At 45.3% G+C, this 17,767-nt stretch overlaps 1 protein-coding gene across 1 annotated transcript in view; it reads left to right on the plus strand.

Annotated features, from left to right (window-relative positions):
- Nucleotides 1–17,767, plus strand: part of LOC117521352 (transcriptional activator Myb-like) — a 105,718-nt gene that overhangs the window by 46,758 nt on the left and 41,193 nt on the right. Inside the window, exons 8-10 of the mRNA XM_034182643.1 lie at nucleotides 6,809–6,925; nucleotides 7,004–7,131; nucleotides 13,108–13,198. Of these exons, the coding sequence (XP_034038534.1) occupies nucleotides 6,809–6,925; nucleotides 7,004–7,131; nucleotides 13,108–13,198 (336 nt within the window). The remainder of the gene's footprint in view (nucleotides 1–6,808; nucleotides 6,926–7,003; nucleotides 7,132–13,107; nucleotides 13,199–17,767) is intronic.

Below are 17,767 nucleotides of genomic sequence, written 5' to 3' on the forward strand. Positions count from 1 at the left end.
TATATAAATAATTACCACAATACCTACATATGCAATTACATAACAAATAACAAAAATGAATGGCCACATAGCACAGAGTGACATGATGGTCTGGGAGCTGAACGGACCGGGGGGGGGTGTCTGCTCACAGCCACAGCTGTAAAGATCTCTGCTCCCAGACGTCCCAGCTGGAGAACAAGGACATGAACTTACAATATTCTTCCGTGAGGCGCGTGTCTCTGCTTGCTGTCCTCACGTGGAAATACATAAAAACATATCGCATTTATGACAGGCCGGAGAGCCGCACATTGACAGGCTGTTCCAGCTGGAATAGACCGTCAGTTCATGTGGAAACACAGCAGACGATCTGAATGTCACGTATGTCTGACAGGACATGCGTGTCCTGTGAACGGTGCGCCGCAGGACCATATGACAAGCCGGCAGTGTGACAAAAATGCCACTTTTAGTCACGTATCAGCAGAAATACGCCATGCCAAACTCCGTTTGGTCAGTTATCATGGTGCTTCTTTCTCTTTTTTTAAAAATAAGTTTATCTGCTTGTTGATTTTAGCCATTTCACACTCCTGTTATAAGACAGTTTCTGTCTGGTAATCAGAGCTTGCAGGTTCGAATCGCATGAGTGGCATTTTTTTTTAATTTAACCAGGGTTATTTAACCGCAGGGTTCTGTATTGCATCCTCTTTTATTTATGATTTATATCAACCCAGTGATATTCACGAATTATACAGCTGGTTTTAATTTTATTGTTCTCCACATCAGTGGCGTGATGTGGTGCAGCTGTTCGCACTGTGTTCCTACTCGCACGACACCATTGCGTGCACGATACCGTCACAGTGAGATCGTGCATGCCTGCCTGTCAGCTCGATGTTTTTGTGATTCGCACATACAAGCTGTTCCGCCATGATTTGCCCTGATTTGTACTTATTCGTACTATGTGTGAAGGGGCCCTTACACTTGTATTGCAAATCCAGGGCTTCAATTTATTAAATCACTTACAAAGACACAGAACGTGACGTACAGTCGGACAATATCAGTTCTTTAATTTTGAAAGGCACTGCGTCGTCGGTCACTCTAACTGTATACACTCTGGGTGTAAAAGACACAACTCTTGAGGAACAGTAACACATATCTCAATAGACTGAAAAACACATATATCAATAGATTGAGAAAAGGGATCTCAGTTGCACCTCAAATGGGTTAGATAAGGAAGCTTAGTTATTCTTCATGTGTGTCCAGGCTCACTTTGTACACGCTGGGGGTAGACCATGGGGAGCAGACAGTTAACATTTACAACCATCTCCCTACTATCAATATAGTACTCAAAATCCTGTTTGGGTACGATTTCAAAATAATGACCTGCAATAACTGTACATCCAGCTTCAAAAGTGTACGACAGCTGTCAGTCACTGAGACTGCAAGAGTGGGAAGAGCTTTTCTTACTGTGACCACGTAACAGGGAGTGAGCTCCTCATCTGACCTCACCACAGCTGTGCTGTCCACAGGCAGAGTTTCAGAAAATGTAATTAGAAATGATCATAGAACTATGGTGTTCTTTATGGTTCTGTTACATGCTGAAATGTGATGTACAGTCAGAAAATATTCATCTCCATCATGCGTCCTCATTATTAAGTTTCTGATCCTGTGCTGTGTACCAAGGACCAAACTATGCATGAGCTTAAGGCAGAAAGCTTAATTGTTCTAGCAGATGTACAGATGTGGCAGTGGCACTTAAAAAAGCTAAATGTGATGTACAGTCGGAAATGTGACACGGCATTTTTAGAATGTCTTTGAACCAAGTTGTGTTACGGTGGGGGGGGGGGGGGGGGGGGGTGGTTACTGGACGAGAGTATGCCAATTATGCAGGACAGCCAGACTCAAGGATGGAGGAAACAATAGTTTTATGTACACAGCTAAATAACTCAGTCCCTTGCAGGTAAGACTTAACTGAAGAACCTTCTTCAAGGTTGGAACAAACTTAGGGACCTTCAGAAAGCAGTTGAGTGGATCAGAGGGATCTTCATAAACTGTGGATGCTGAACAGAGGAATCTTCTTCATAGTTAGTGTAACATACTCAGGCTTCATACCAGGGAGTGCAAAGCAGAATCTTCAAGGTGGGAGTAAACACAAAATCCTTCTTCAGAACACCAGTTAGGAAAAACAGAAAAAAATCATCTTAGAAGGTCAAACAAGGAGAGAAGTGCAAAACTCAAGGACTCTTCTCCACTATAGAGTTTCTCAATAAAAATGAGTGTCAAAGTAACAGTTCACTTCCATAGTGTCTATATAAAACCACATAGTCACACAGCAGGGACAGAATACCACATGTTGGATGTAGAATGTGCTCCCAACAAACAATAATTGACCCACACCAGCCAGATGAGCACAGCTGATATAAATAACAAACAGACTAAATTGCCACAGTTGTCTGGATGGTGCTGAGAGACCTCTAATAACCCAGGGGGCCCACCAGGGGGAAACAGGTATGCACTTAAGAGCTCACAGCCAAAGGCTCATAAATTTAACCCCGAGATGACACAGAACCATACATGAAGGGGAAAAAGCAAGGATAAGAGCTGGAATAACTACATATAAAACAGGAGAATGCTGGGATAAACTGTGAGAACAAGGGAAATAGAAAAGAGCAGAAGGAGGAGGAGGAAAAATCCACTGAGCATTTGGAGCAAAAGCTCCGACACACCAGAAGGAGGCAGGAATTACACAACACAGGCACTGAGCCACATGTAATCTACACTGCAAGATGTGAGAGAGAGTAAGCAGCGTGAGACAAAGCGAGGGGAACGCCCATTCGCCGACCAGACAAGTGAGTAAAAAGAACTAAAGACAGAAAAAACCTTGACAAAACTCACCAGGAAAGACCCGCGCACCAGGTACGATCTGGGCTGAAACCCGGGAAACGAAGGAACAGTTTGGCACCGTGGCAGGAACATCCTGCCCAACAGGGATGACCCAGACTGCGAATCAGGATACGAAGGAACAGAGTAACACCCTGGCAGGATAGGCCCGCCTAACCGGGGTGACTTACACTGAGAACTAGGACACAAAGGGATAGAGAAACACCCCAGCAGGATCGGCCCACCTAACAGGGGCGACTCATGCTGACAACTATGAAACAAAGGCATAGAGCGGTACCCTGGCAGGATAGACCCGCATAACAGGGGTGACCCAGACTGAGAACTAGGAAACGAAGGCATAGAGCGGTACCCCGGCAGGATAGACCTACCAAACGGGGTGAAATGGTCTGAACACCAGGAAGTGAAAAATATATGCTTCTGCCCAGGCAAGAAAGGCCTGCCGCCTCCAGGCAAACTGGTCTGGGAACCGGAAGACGAAAACCCTTTATCCCTATTGGACCTACGAGATGGGGGAGAGCATAACAGAATATCATGGGACCTACCCACATTGTTACCACAACCAAGAGATGAGCCCACATTGTCATTAACACCAAGAGATTCATCTACATTGTTGCACAGCTGGCTGGAGACCCCAGTGGGGGCAGAAGAATGAGTGTACACTTCCACAAAAGCCTCCCCTGGGGTTGGAACGAGGATGCCCAGCCCCACTTCACTGCTGCTGTCGTGAGTGGGGACGTCCAGCCCATGCTGAGCAAGCTCGACACAGCCCTGGTCCAGGCCTGAACCCTCTGGAAAAACACGGTGAAATATGGAACACAGATCACTTACTATTTCATCCAGGAACATACGAGGTCTGAGGTTGACTCCTTTTGGGCTAAAGAGCAGGAACCCAGACTTCACCAAAGAAACTGCAAACACAGACATCATTGTCCTGCAGGAGATACTGCACAGAGGAGATGGTCCTTCTGGCCACCCTGTAAACTATAGAGAACTTGTAGTACCATCCACCAAGCTAAAAGGAGTCAAAGAAGGAAGAGACTCAGGAGGTTCGCTAATATGGTACACATCAGAACTGACCCACTCCATTAAGCTCATCAAAAAAGGAACTTTTTACATTTGGTTAGAAATAAATAAGAAACTCACACAAACTGAGAAAAATATTCTCCTATGTGCTGCCTACATTCCCCCAGTCGAACCCCCTTATTTTAATGAAGACATGTTCTCCATCCTGGAGGAGGAAATGAACCATTTCCAGGGTCACGGTCACACTGTAGTCTGTGGAGACCTCAAGGCCAGAACAGTACAAGGACATGACACTCTCAGCACCCAGGGGACAAACACCTACCAGGAGGAAGAAACATCTCCCCAATCTGTCCCCCAAGACACGACTATGACAAAACAACCAACAAACATTGATTACAACTCAGACAACTCTGTGGTTGACTGGGTCTGTTCATAGTCAGCGGTAGAGTCCTACAGAAAACACACCTACAGCTCATCTCTGGGCCACAACCAGGACAAATGGTTTGACGAGGAATGTAAAACTCAGAACGATGTTAAGAAACATATCAAACCAAAAACACAGAGATCCAGACAACCAGAAGACACGACTTCACTACAGGCAAACATTAAAACAGGATTAAAAAAACATGAGAGCAACATGTTAGAAACCAGCCATGCACTATTGAAGAGTCCATCAAAATAAAGAGATTCTGGGAAAATTGAACAAAAACATGTAGATGTGTCTGTATAAACTGGAGCTGTGTGGGTTAAACCACTTCACCAAGACATTTGGTTCAATAGAGGAAAACAAAGAGAACAAAGTACAAAGCTGAGAGTCAGACATCAAAGATGACCAGAACTCATGAGATGACCCCATGACCCTAAAAGAACTGCAGGACAAAATCAAATCCACTGAAATCAAGGTCTGTGGTGTCAACAACATCCTAAATGAAACAAATCCACAGATCCCAAATTCCAACTGGCCACATTAAAGCTCTTTAACACTGTCCTGAGCTCCGGGATCTTCCTCAATATTTGGACCCAAGGACTGATAACAAACTTGAGCCTAATCTGTGTCAACAGCAACCTCGGGAACATCTTCTGCCTGATCATCAACCACAGACTCCTACACGTCCTGACTGAAAATACACCCTGAACAAATCCCAAATGACCATCAAACACACAAGATTTTCACCCTCAGCACCCTGACTGACAACCAAAGAAACAAAAACAAACTATTCTCCTGTTTGTAGATTTCAAAAAGCATTTGATTCAGTTTGGCCCAAGGGTATGCTGTTCAAACTGTTTACAGTGGGGTTGGAGCAAAAACATATGACATCATAAAGTCAATGTACACATGCAAAAAGTGGCAACAAACAAACAGACATCTTTGTCCAAAGCAGGGGGTCAGACAGGGACGCAGTTTGAGTCCAACCCTCTCCCACATCTACATCAATGAATTGTCCAAATCATCGGAACAGTCGGCGGCACTGGGCGTCACTGTAGTTGGCACAGAAACCAAAGGCCTCTTTTTGACAGATGACCTGGTGTTGCTGTCTCCAACCAAAGAAGGACAACAACAATTTCTCCCAAACCTGAACCTCGACAGTGAATCTAACCAAGACAAAAATGATGATATTCCAAAAAGGACCCAGCCTCCAGTCACACAAATATAATTTCTTCCTGGATCAGATGGTCCAAGAACACACAAAAAACTACACCTACCTCAGAATAAACATCAGCACCACAGACAACTTCAACAAAGCTGTCAATGACCTGAGAGACGAGGCAGTGGGCTTTTTATGACATCAAAAAGAACATCAGAGTAGATGTCCCAATTCAAATCTGGCTCCAAATATTGGACTCCATCATAGAACCCATTTCTCTTTATGGTTGTGAGGTCTGGACCCGCTTACCAACCTAGATTTAGCAAAATGGGACAAACACCAAATTGAGACTCTGCATGCAGAATTCTGTAAATCCATCCTCCACGTCCAACTGAAAACACTGAACAACACATGCAAAGCAGAATTAGAACAAGACCCGCTAATGATTAAAGTTCAAAAGAGAGCAATTCAATTTGATGAGCACCTTAAAAACAGTGACCCCAGTCCGCTCCATAACAAAACCCTGATCCACAGAGAAATTGTAGAGAGACGCCCCCTCAGCCAGCTGGATCTGGGACTCTATACAAACACGAACACAAACCCTGTCAGACTAAACCAAATTATAAGAAAAGAAAAAGAAAACTATGTGATGTATTGGGGGAAAAAATCAACCAAAAACCAGAGTAAACTGGAATGCTGTTTGCCCCTAAACAGACAGAACTCAGTGACAGAATACCTGAGCACCCAAAGCTCAGGAAATCCTTGAGCAGGTACAAACTCAGTGAGCACAGCCTGGCCGTGGAGAAAGTCCGCCACAGACAGACCTGGCTCCCCAGAGAAGACAGACTGTGACAGACCCACTGCTCACAACACCAGGTGGAGGCCGAGCTGAGCTTCCTGACCACCTGCCCGCTGCACCAAAGAGACACGAACAGACACACAGATCACAAACACACAGACTCTGAGACCAACATCGACAAACTTCACTATCTGCTGGCTGAAGGACAACAAACAGCAGAAAGGTTTGAGACACGAAAAGAAGGAACAACGGATACAAACCACCGTAAATCCAAAACAGGACATAAACTGCTACGTCACTTTATCTACGTATAACACATTTTATAGGATCGTATACTTTTACACCGAAAGCACAATTTTTATGATTATTTCAATCCCACGTCTTCTGTTTAGACATTTATTTACTGTAGAATATTGTTAATCTACATCTACGTCATTGTTGTTCTATGTAACAATTGCTGTGTCAGTGTAAATGTATGTTTCCGTGTCAATAAAGCTCCATTGACATTGAAATTGTTTGTGTTCAGGGTAGAGTTGTGAAGGAGCCGCTGCTGGGCAACCAGGACAGCACCTTCCTCCTTGACAGCGCCATCTTGTGGAGTAACATGGATCTTACAGGACCGCTGACCTTCTCACCGTCCAAAGTAAGAAAGTTTTCAACACTTAGTTTTGACACACGGCAGAGGAACAGGAGGATGTCAGTGTGCCTTTTGTGTGTGCAGCTCCTTGACGGCTGCTCATCAGATTATCTTATGCTTCAGGAGCTGCAGGGTAGCTCCACCCCTGTCTGTTCAGACTCCGCCTACTACAGTCAGGACGTCAGTTATGCAGCACACACAGAAAACACTCGGTATGTTCACTGTCATCACACACACACACACACACACACGGTGCGTTCACTGTCATCAGACACACACACGGTGCGTTCACTGTCATCAGACACACACACGGTGCATTCACTGTCATCAGTCACACACACGGTGCGTTCACTGTCATCAGACACACACACACACACACACACATGGTGCGTTCACTGTCATCAGTCACACACACACGGTGCGTTCACTGTCATCAGACACACACACACACACACATGGTGCGTTCACTGTCATCACACACACACACACGGTGCGTTCACTGTCATCAGACACACACACACACACGGTGCGTTCACTGTCATCAGACACACACACACATGGTGCGTTCACTGTCATCAGACACACACACGGTGCGTTCACTGTCATCAGACACACACACACACACACATGGTGCGTTCACTGTCATCAGACACACACACACACACACGGTGTGTTCACTGTTATCAGACACACACACGGTGTGTTCACCGTCATCAGACACACACACACACACACGGTGCGTTCACTGTCATCAGACGCGCACACACACACACACACACACGGTGCGTTCACTGTCATCAGACACACACACACACACGGTGCGTTCACTGTCATTAGACACACTCAAACGGTGCGTTCACTGTCATCAGACACAGACACACACGGTGAGTTCACTGTCATCCGACACAGACACACACACGGTGTGTTCACTGTCATCAGACACACACACACACACGGTGCGTTCACTGTCATCAGACACACACACACGGTGCGTTCTCTGTCATCAGACACACTCACACGGTGCGTTCACTGTCATCAGACACACTCACACGGTGCGTTCACTGTCATCAGACACACACACGGTGCGTTCCATGTCATAAGACACACACACACACGGTGCGTTCACTGTCATAAGACACACACACGGTGCGTTCACTGTCATCAGACACACACACGGTGTGTTCACTGTCACCAGACACACACACACACGCGGTGCGTTCACTGTCATCAAACACACACGGTGTGTTTGTTCACTGTCACCAGACACACACACACACGGTGTGTTCACTGTCATCAGACACACACACACGCGGTGCGTTCACTGTCATCAGACACAGACACACGGTGTGTTCACTGTCATCATACACACACACACACACACGGTGTGTTCACTGTCAGACACAGACACACGGTGTGTTCACTGTCATCATACACACACACACACACGGTGTGTTCACTGTCATCAGACACAGACACACGGTGTGTTCACTGTCATCATACACACACACACACACACACACGGTGTGTTCACTGTCATCAGACACAGACACACGGTGCGTTTACTGTCATCAGACACACACGGTGCGTTCACTGTCATCAGACACACACACACGGTGCATTCACTGTCATCAGTCACACACACACGGTGCGTTCACTGTCATCAGACACACACACACACATGGTGCGTTCACTGTCATCAGACACACACACACGGTGCGTTCACTGTCATCAGACACACACACACACACACACATGGTGCGTTCACTGTCATCAGTCACACACACACGGTGCGTTCACTGTCATCAGACACACACACACACACACATGGTGCGTTCACTGTCATCACACACACACACACGGTGCGTTCACTGTCATCAGACACACACACACACACGGTGCGTTCACTGTCATCAGACACACACACGGTGCGTTCACTGTCATCAGACACACACACACATGGTGCGTTCACTGTCATCAGACACACACACGGTGCGTTCACTGTCATCAGACACACACACACACACACATGGTGCGTTCACTGTCATCAGACACACACACGGTGTGTTCACTGTTATCAGACACACACACACGGTGTGTTCACCGTCATCAGACACACACACACACGGTGCGTTCACTGTCATCAGATGCACACACACACACACACACACACACACGGTGCGTTCACTGTCATCAGACGCACACACACACACACACACACACACACACGGTGCGTTCACTGTCATCAGACACACACACACACACACGGTGCGTTCACTGTCATTAGACACACTCAAACGGTGCGTTCACTGTCATCAGACACAGACACACACGGTGAGTTCACTGTCATCAGACACAGACACACACACGGTGTGTTCACTGTCATCAGACACACACACACACGGTGCGTTCACTGTCATCAGACACACACACGGTGCGTTCTCTGACATCAGACACACACACACACGCGGTGCGTTCACTGTCATCAGACACACACACACGCGGTGCGTTCACTGTCATCAGACACAGACACACGGTGTGTTCACTGTCATCATACACACACACACACACACGGTGTGTTCACTGTCAGACACAGACACACGGTGTGTTCACTGTCATCATACACACACACACACACACGGTGTGTTCACTGTCATCAGACACAGACACACGGTGTGTTCACTGTCATCATACACACACACACACACGGTGTGTTCACTGTCATCAGACACAGACACACGGTGTGTTCACTGTCATCATACACACACACACACGGTGTGTTCACTGTCATCATACACACACACACACACACGGTGTGTTCACTGTCATCAGACACAGACACACGGTGTGTTCACTGTCATCATACACACACACACACACGGTGTGTTCACTGTCATCATACACACACACACACACACTGTGCGTTCACTGTCATCAGACACAGACACACGGTGTGTTCACTGTCATACACACACACACACACAGTGCGTTCACTGTCATCATACACACACACACAGTGCGTTCACTGTCATCATACACACACACACACACACGGTGCGTTCACTGTCATCAGACACAGACACACGGTGCATTCACTGTCATCAGACACACACACACGGTGCGTTCACTGTCATCAGACACACACACACACACGGTGCGTTCACTGTCATCAGACACACTCACACGGTGCGTTCCCTGTCATAAGACACACACACACACGGCGCGTTCACTGTCATCAGACGCACACACACACGGTGCGTTCACTGTCATCAGACACACACACACGGTGTGTTCACTGTTATCAGACACACACACACGGTGTGTTCACCGTCATCAGACACACACACACACACGGTGCGTTCACTGTCATCAGATGCACACACACACACACACACACACGGTGCGTTCACTGTCATCAGACGCACACACACACACACACACACACGGTGCGTTCACTGTCATCAGACACACACACACACACACGGTGCGTTCACTGTCATTAGACACACTCAAACGGTGCGTTCACTGTCATCAGACACAGACACACACGGTGAGTTCACTGTCATCAGACACAGACACACACACGGTGTGTTCACTGTCATCAGACACACACACACACGGTGCGTTCACTGTCATCAGACACACACACACACGGTGCGTTCTCTGTCATCAGACACACACACACGCGGTGCGTTCACTGTCATCAGACACAGACACACGGTGTGTTCACTGTCATCATACACACACACACACACACACACGGTGTGTTCACTGTCAGACACAGACACACGGTGTGTTCACTGTCATCATACACACACACACACACACACGGTGTGTTCACTGTCATCAGACACAGACACACGGTGTGTTCACTGTCATCATACACACACACACACACGGTGTGTTCACTGTCATCAGACACAGACACACGGTGTGTTCACTGTCATCATACACACACACACACGGTGTGTTCACTGTCATCATACACACACACACACACACACGGTGTGTTCACTGTCATCAGACACAGACACACGGTGTGTTCACTGTCATCATACACACACACACGGTGTGTTCACTGTCATCAGACACAGACACACGGTGTGTTCACTGTCATCATACACACACACACACACACTGTGCGTTCACTGTCATCAGACACAGACACACGGTGTGTTCACTGTCATCATACACACACACACACACACACACACACACACACACACACACACACACACACACAGTGCGTTCACTGTCATCACACACACACACAGTGCGTTCACTGTCATCATACACACACACACACACACACACACGGTGCGTTCACTGTCATCAGACACAGACACACGGTGCATTCACTGTCATCAGACACACACACACACACGGTGCGTTCACTGTCATCAGACACACACACACACACGGTGCGTTCACTGTCATCAGACACACTCACACGGTGCGTTCCCTGTCATCAGACACACTCACACGGTGCGTTCACTGTCATCAGACACACTCACACGGTGCGTTTCCTGTCATAAGACACACACACACACGGTGCGTTCACTGTCATCAGACACACACACACACGGTGCGTTCACTGTCATCAGACACACACATACGGTGTGTTCACTGTTATCAGACACACACACACGGTGTGTTCACCGTCATCAGACACACACACACACACGGTGCGTTCACTGTCATCAGATGCACACACACACACACACACACACGGTGCGTTCACTGTCATCAGACGCACACACACACACACACACACACACACACACGGTGCGTTCACTGTCATCAGACACACACACACACACGGTGCGTTCACTGTCATTAGACACACCCAAACGGTGCGTTCACTGTCATCAGACACAGACACACACGGTGAGTTCACTGTCATCAGACACAGACACACACACGGTGTGTTCACTGTCATCAGACACACACACACACGGTGCGTTCATTGTCATCAGACACACACACACACACGGTGCGTTCTCTGTCATCAGACACACTCACACGGTGCGTTCACTGTCATCAGACACACTCACACGGTGCGTTCACTGTCATCAGACACACACACACGGTGCGTTCCATGTCATAAGACACACACACACACACACGGTGCGTTCACTGTCATAAGACACACACACGGTGCGTTCACTGTCATCAGACACACACACGGCGTGTTCACTGTCACCAGACACACACACACACGCGGTGCGTTCACTGTCATCAAACACACACACGGTGTGTTTGTTCACTGTCACCAGACACACACACACACACACACGGTGTGTTCACTGTCATCAGACACAGACACACGGTGTGTTCACTGTCATCATACACACACACACACACGGTGTGTTCACTGTCATCAGACACAGACACACGGTATGTTCACTGTCATCATACACACACACACACACGGTGTGTTCACTGTCATCAGACACAGACACACGGTGTGTTCACTGTCATCATACACACACACACACGGTGTGTTCACTGTCAGACACAGACACACGGTGTGTTCACTGTCATCATACACACACACACACACACACACGGTGTGTTCACTGTCATCACACACAGACACACGGTGTGTTCACTGTCATCATACACACACCCCACACACACACACACGGTGTGTTCACTGTCATCAGACACAGACACACGGTGTGTTCACTGTCATCATACACACACACACACACACACACACACACACACGGTGTGTTCACTGTCATCAGACACAGACACACGGTGTGTTCACTGTCATCATACACACACACACACACACACACACACACACACACACACACACACACACACACACACACACACACACACACACACACGGTGTGTTCACTGTCATCAGACACAGACACACGGTGTGTTCACTGTCATCATACACACACACACACACACTGTGCGTTCACTGTCATCAGACACAGACACACGGTGTGTTCACTGTCATCATACACACACACACACACACACACACGGTGCGTTCACTGTCATCAAACACAGACACACGGTGCATTCACTGTCATCAGACACACACACACGGTGTGTTCACTGTCACCAGACACACACACGGTGTGTTCACCGTCATCACCCATGGTGCGTTCACTGTGTGTGGTAAAGTTGCACTGTCACGTGACACTGTCAAACTAATGTGCTGCCTTCAGGAGCCCCACAGACATGACAGAGAAGATGACAGTGTTACTGACAGCAGCTCCTCAAACTCCAACACCGCTGAAGATCAGCAGCCAGGGGGAGGTGAGACGAAAACTCTGAGCACCAGTATTACTACTTATTATCTCCACAAGACAAAAAACAAACACACTCAGCGCCCCCCTGTGGTTGTGCCCATGAACACAGCTGCTGCAGGTGGAGGATGTTATTCAGCTTCTTTACTTCCTAAATGTTTGTCCACAGTGTTGAAATTTCCATGTCCGTCTCAGCAGTTGTGTTGTCTTTAGTTGTTTGTTTGTCCGTCAGGATTTAAGAAGCAGAAATGAAGACATCTGTCATTTATATAATAATGTATTTTATTAGTGGAGGTGATGGTCTAGTGGCTAAGGTGTTGGGCTTGAGACCAGAAGATCCTGGGTTCAAATCCTCGCCTGACTGGAAAATCACTAAGGGCCCTTGAGCAAGGTCTTTAATCCCCTATTGCTCCCGGTATGTAGTGAGCGCCTTGTATGGCAGCACCCTGACATCGGGGTGAATGTGAGGCATAATTGTAAAGCGCTTTGAGAGTCTGATGCAGATGGAAAAGCGCTATATAAATGCAGTCCATTTACCATTTACCATTTATTACATGGGTACGACGGTATGCGCGCTCTGATTGGCTGATTTCCGGTCTGATATTTTTCCATGTCAGACTGTTACCCTGACAATCGGTCCGGATCGTGTATCGGATTTGTGACTTTATTCACAATTTTCATGGAGCGAAATGATAGAAAGAAACAGGATGAAACTAAAAGGATTGAAACAAACAGGTTGAAACAAACAGGATGGAAACAAACAGGATAGAAAAACACGGGATGAAACAAACAAGATGGAACAAACAGGATGGAAACAAAAAGGATGGAAGCAAACAGGATGAAACAAACAGGATGGAAAGAAACAGGATTGAAACAAACAGGATAGAAAAACCCAGGATGACACTAACAGGAAGGAAGCAAACAGGATGGAAACAAACAGGATGGAAAGAAACAGGATGAAACAAACAGGACGGAAACAAAAAGGACAGAAGCCACAGGATGAACATAACAGAATGGAAAGAAACAGGATAGAAAAACACAGGATGAAACAAAGAGGAAGGAAACAAACAGGATGGAAGCAAGCAGGATGAAACAAACAGGATGAAACAAACAGGAAGGAAACAAACAGGATGGAAGCAAACAGGAAGGAAACAAACAGGATGGAAGTAAACAGGATGGAAACAAAAAGGATCGAAACAAACAGGATGGAAACAAAATGGATCGAAAGAAACAGGATGAAACAAACTGGATAGAAACAAACAGGATGGAAACAAACAGGATGGAACAAACAGGAAAGAAACAAAAAGGAAGGAAACAAACAGGATGAAAGAAACAGGATGGAAACAAACAGGATGAAAGAAACAGGATGGAAACAAACAGGATGAAACAAACAGGATAGAAAAACACAGGATGAAACAAACAGGAAGGAAACAAACAGGATGGAAGCAAGCAGGATGAAACAAACATGATAGAAAGAAACAGGATGAAACTAAAAGGATTGAAACAAACAGGTTGAAACAAACAGGATGGAAACAAACAGGATAGAAAAACACGGGATGAAACAAACAAGATGGAAACAAACAGGGTGGAAACAGACAGGATGGAAAGAAAAAGGACGGAAACAAACAGGATGAAACAAACAGGATGGAAACAAAAAGGATGGAAGCAAACAGGATGGAAAGAAACAGGATGAAACAAACAGGACGGAAACAAAAAGGACAGAAGCAAACAGGGTGAAAGTAACAGAATGGAAAAAAACAGGATAGAAAAACACAGGATGAAACAAAGAGGAAGGAAACAAACAGGATGGAAGCAAGCAGGATGAAACAAACAGGATGAAACAAACAGGAAGGAAACAAACAGGATGGAAGCAAACAGGAAGGAAACAAACAGGATGGAAGTAAACAGGATGGAAACAAAAAGGATCGAAACAAACAGGATGGAAACAAAATGGATCGAAAGAAACAGGATGAAACAAACTGGATAGAAACAAACTGGATAGAAACAAACAGGATGGAACAAACAGGAAGGAAACAAAAAGGAAGGAAACAAACAGGATGAAACAAACAGGATGGAAGCAAACAGGATGAAAGAAACAGGATGGAAACAAACAGGATAGAAAAACACAGGATGAAACAAACAGGAAGGAAACAAACAGGATGGAAGCAAGCAGGATGAAACAAACATGATAGAAAGAAACAGGATGAAACTAAAAGGATTGAAACAAACAGGTTGAAACAAACAGGATGGAAACAAACAGGATAGAAAAACACGTGATGAAACAAACAAGATGGAACAAACAGGATGGAAACAAAAAGGATGGAAGCAAACAGGATGAAACAAACAGGATGGAAAGAAACAGGATTGAAACAAACAGGATAGAAAAACCCAGGATGACACTAACAGGAAGGAAGCAAACAGGATGGAAACAAATAGGATGGAAAGAAAAAGGACAGAAGCCACAGGATGAACATAACAGAATGGAAAGAAACAGGATAGAAAAACACAGGATGAAACAAAGAGGAAGGAAACAAACAGGATGGAAGCAAGCAGGATGAAACAAACAGGATGAAACAAACAGGAAGGAAACAAACAGGATGGAAGCAAACAGGAAGGAAACAAACAGGATGGAAGTAAACAGGATGGAAACAAAAAGGATCGAAACAAACAGGATGGAAACAAAATGGATCGAAAGAAACAGGATGAAACAAACTGGATAGAAACAAACAGGATGGAAACAAACAGGATGGAACAAACAGGAAGGAAACAAAAAGGAAGGAAACAAACAGGATGAAAGAAACAGGATGGAAACAAATAGGATGAAAGAAACAGGATGGAAACAAACAGGATAGAAAAACACAGGATGAAACAAACAGGAAGGAAACAAACAGGATGGAAGCAAGCAGGATGAAACAAACATGATAGAAAGAAACAGGATGAAACTAAAAGGATTGAAACAAACAGGTTGAAACAAACAGGATGGAAACAAACAGGATAGAAAAACACGGGATGAAACAAACAAGATGGAAACAAACAGGGTGGAAACAAACAGGATGGAAAGAAAAAGGACGGAAACAAACAGGATGAAACAAACAGGATGGAAACAAAAAGGATGGAAGCAAACAGGATGGAAAGAAACAGGATGAAACAAACAGGACGGAAACAAAAAGGACAGAAGCAAACAGGGTGAAAGTAACAGAATGGAAAAAAACAGGATAGAAAAACACAGGATGAAACAAAGAGGAAGGAAACAAACAGGATGGAAACAAACATGATGAAACAAAGAGGAAGGAAACAAACAGGATGGAACAAAAAGGATGGAAACAAACAGGAAGGAAACAAACAGGATGGAAGCAAACAGGAAGGAAACAAACAGGATGGAAGTAAACAGAATGGAAACAAAAAGGATCGAAACAAACAGGATGGAAACAAAATGGATCGAAAGAAACAGGATGAAACAAACTGGATAGAAACAAACAGGATGGAAACAAACAGGATGAAACAAACAGGATGGAAGCAAACAGGATGAAAGAAACAGGATGGAAACAAACAGGATGAAACAAACAGGAAAGAAAAACACAGGATGAAACTAAGAGTATTGAAACAAAGCGGTTGAAACAAACAGGATGGAAACAAACAGGATAGAAAAACACGTGATGAAACAAACAAGATGGATACAAACAGGGTGGAAACAAACTGGATGGAAAGAAAAAGGATGGAAGCAAACAGGATGAAACAAACAGGATACAAGAAACAGGATGGAAACAAACAGGATAGAAAAACCCAAGATGAAACAAACAGGAAGGAAGAAAACAGTATGGAAAGAAACAGGATGAAAGAAGCAGGATGGAAAGAAACAGGACGGAAACAAAAAGGACAGAAGCAAACAGGATGATTCAAGGATTCAAGGATTCAAAAGAATTTTATTGTCATATGCACATAGGAACATGTTCCTTGCACAATGAAATGTGTCTACTGCATTTAACCCATCCTAATTGCCAGTTAGGAACGGAAGTGGCCTTTGAAAGAAACAAGATGGAAAGAAAGAGTATTGAAACAAACAGGATAGAAAAACACAGGATGAAACAAACAGGATGGAAGTCAACAGGATGGAAACGAAATGGATCGAAAGAAACAGGATGAAACAAACAGGATAGAAAAACACGGGATGAAACAAACAAGATGGAAACAAACAGGAGGAAACAAACAGGATGAAACAAAAAGGATGGAAGCAAACAGGATGAAACCATCAGGATGGAGACAAACAGGATGAAACAAACAGGATGGAAACAAGAAGGACAAGCAAACAGACTGAAAGAAACAGGATGGAAACAAACAGGATGAAAGAAACAGGATGGAAACAAACAGGATCGAAACAACCAGGATGAAACAAAATGGATCGAAAGAAACAGGATGAAACAAACTGGATAGAGACAAACAGGATGAAACAAACAGGATGGAAGCAAACAGGATGAAAGAAACAGGATGGAAACAAACAGGATGAAACAAACAGTATAGAAAAACACAGGATGAAACAAACAGGAAGGAAACAAACAGCATGGAAGCAAACAGGATGAAA

This window comes from Thalassophryne amazonica, chromosome 12, assembly GCF_902500255.1.
Source record: "Thalassophryne amazonica chromosome 12, fThaAma1.1, whole genome shotgun sequence".
Lineage (NCBI taxonomy): Eukaryota > Metazoa > Chordata > Actinopteri > Batrachoidiformes > Batrachoididae > Thalassophryne > Thalassophryne amazonica.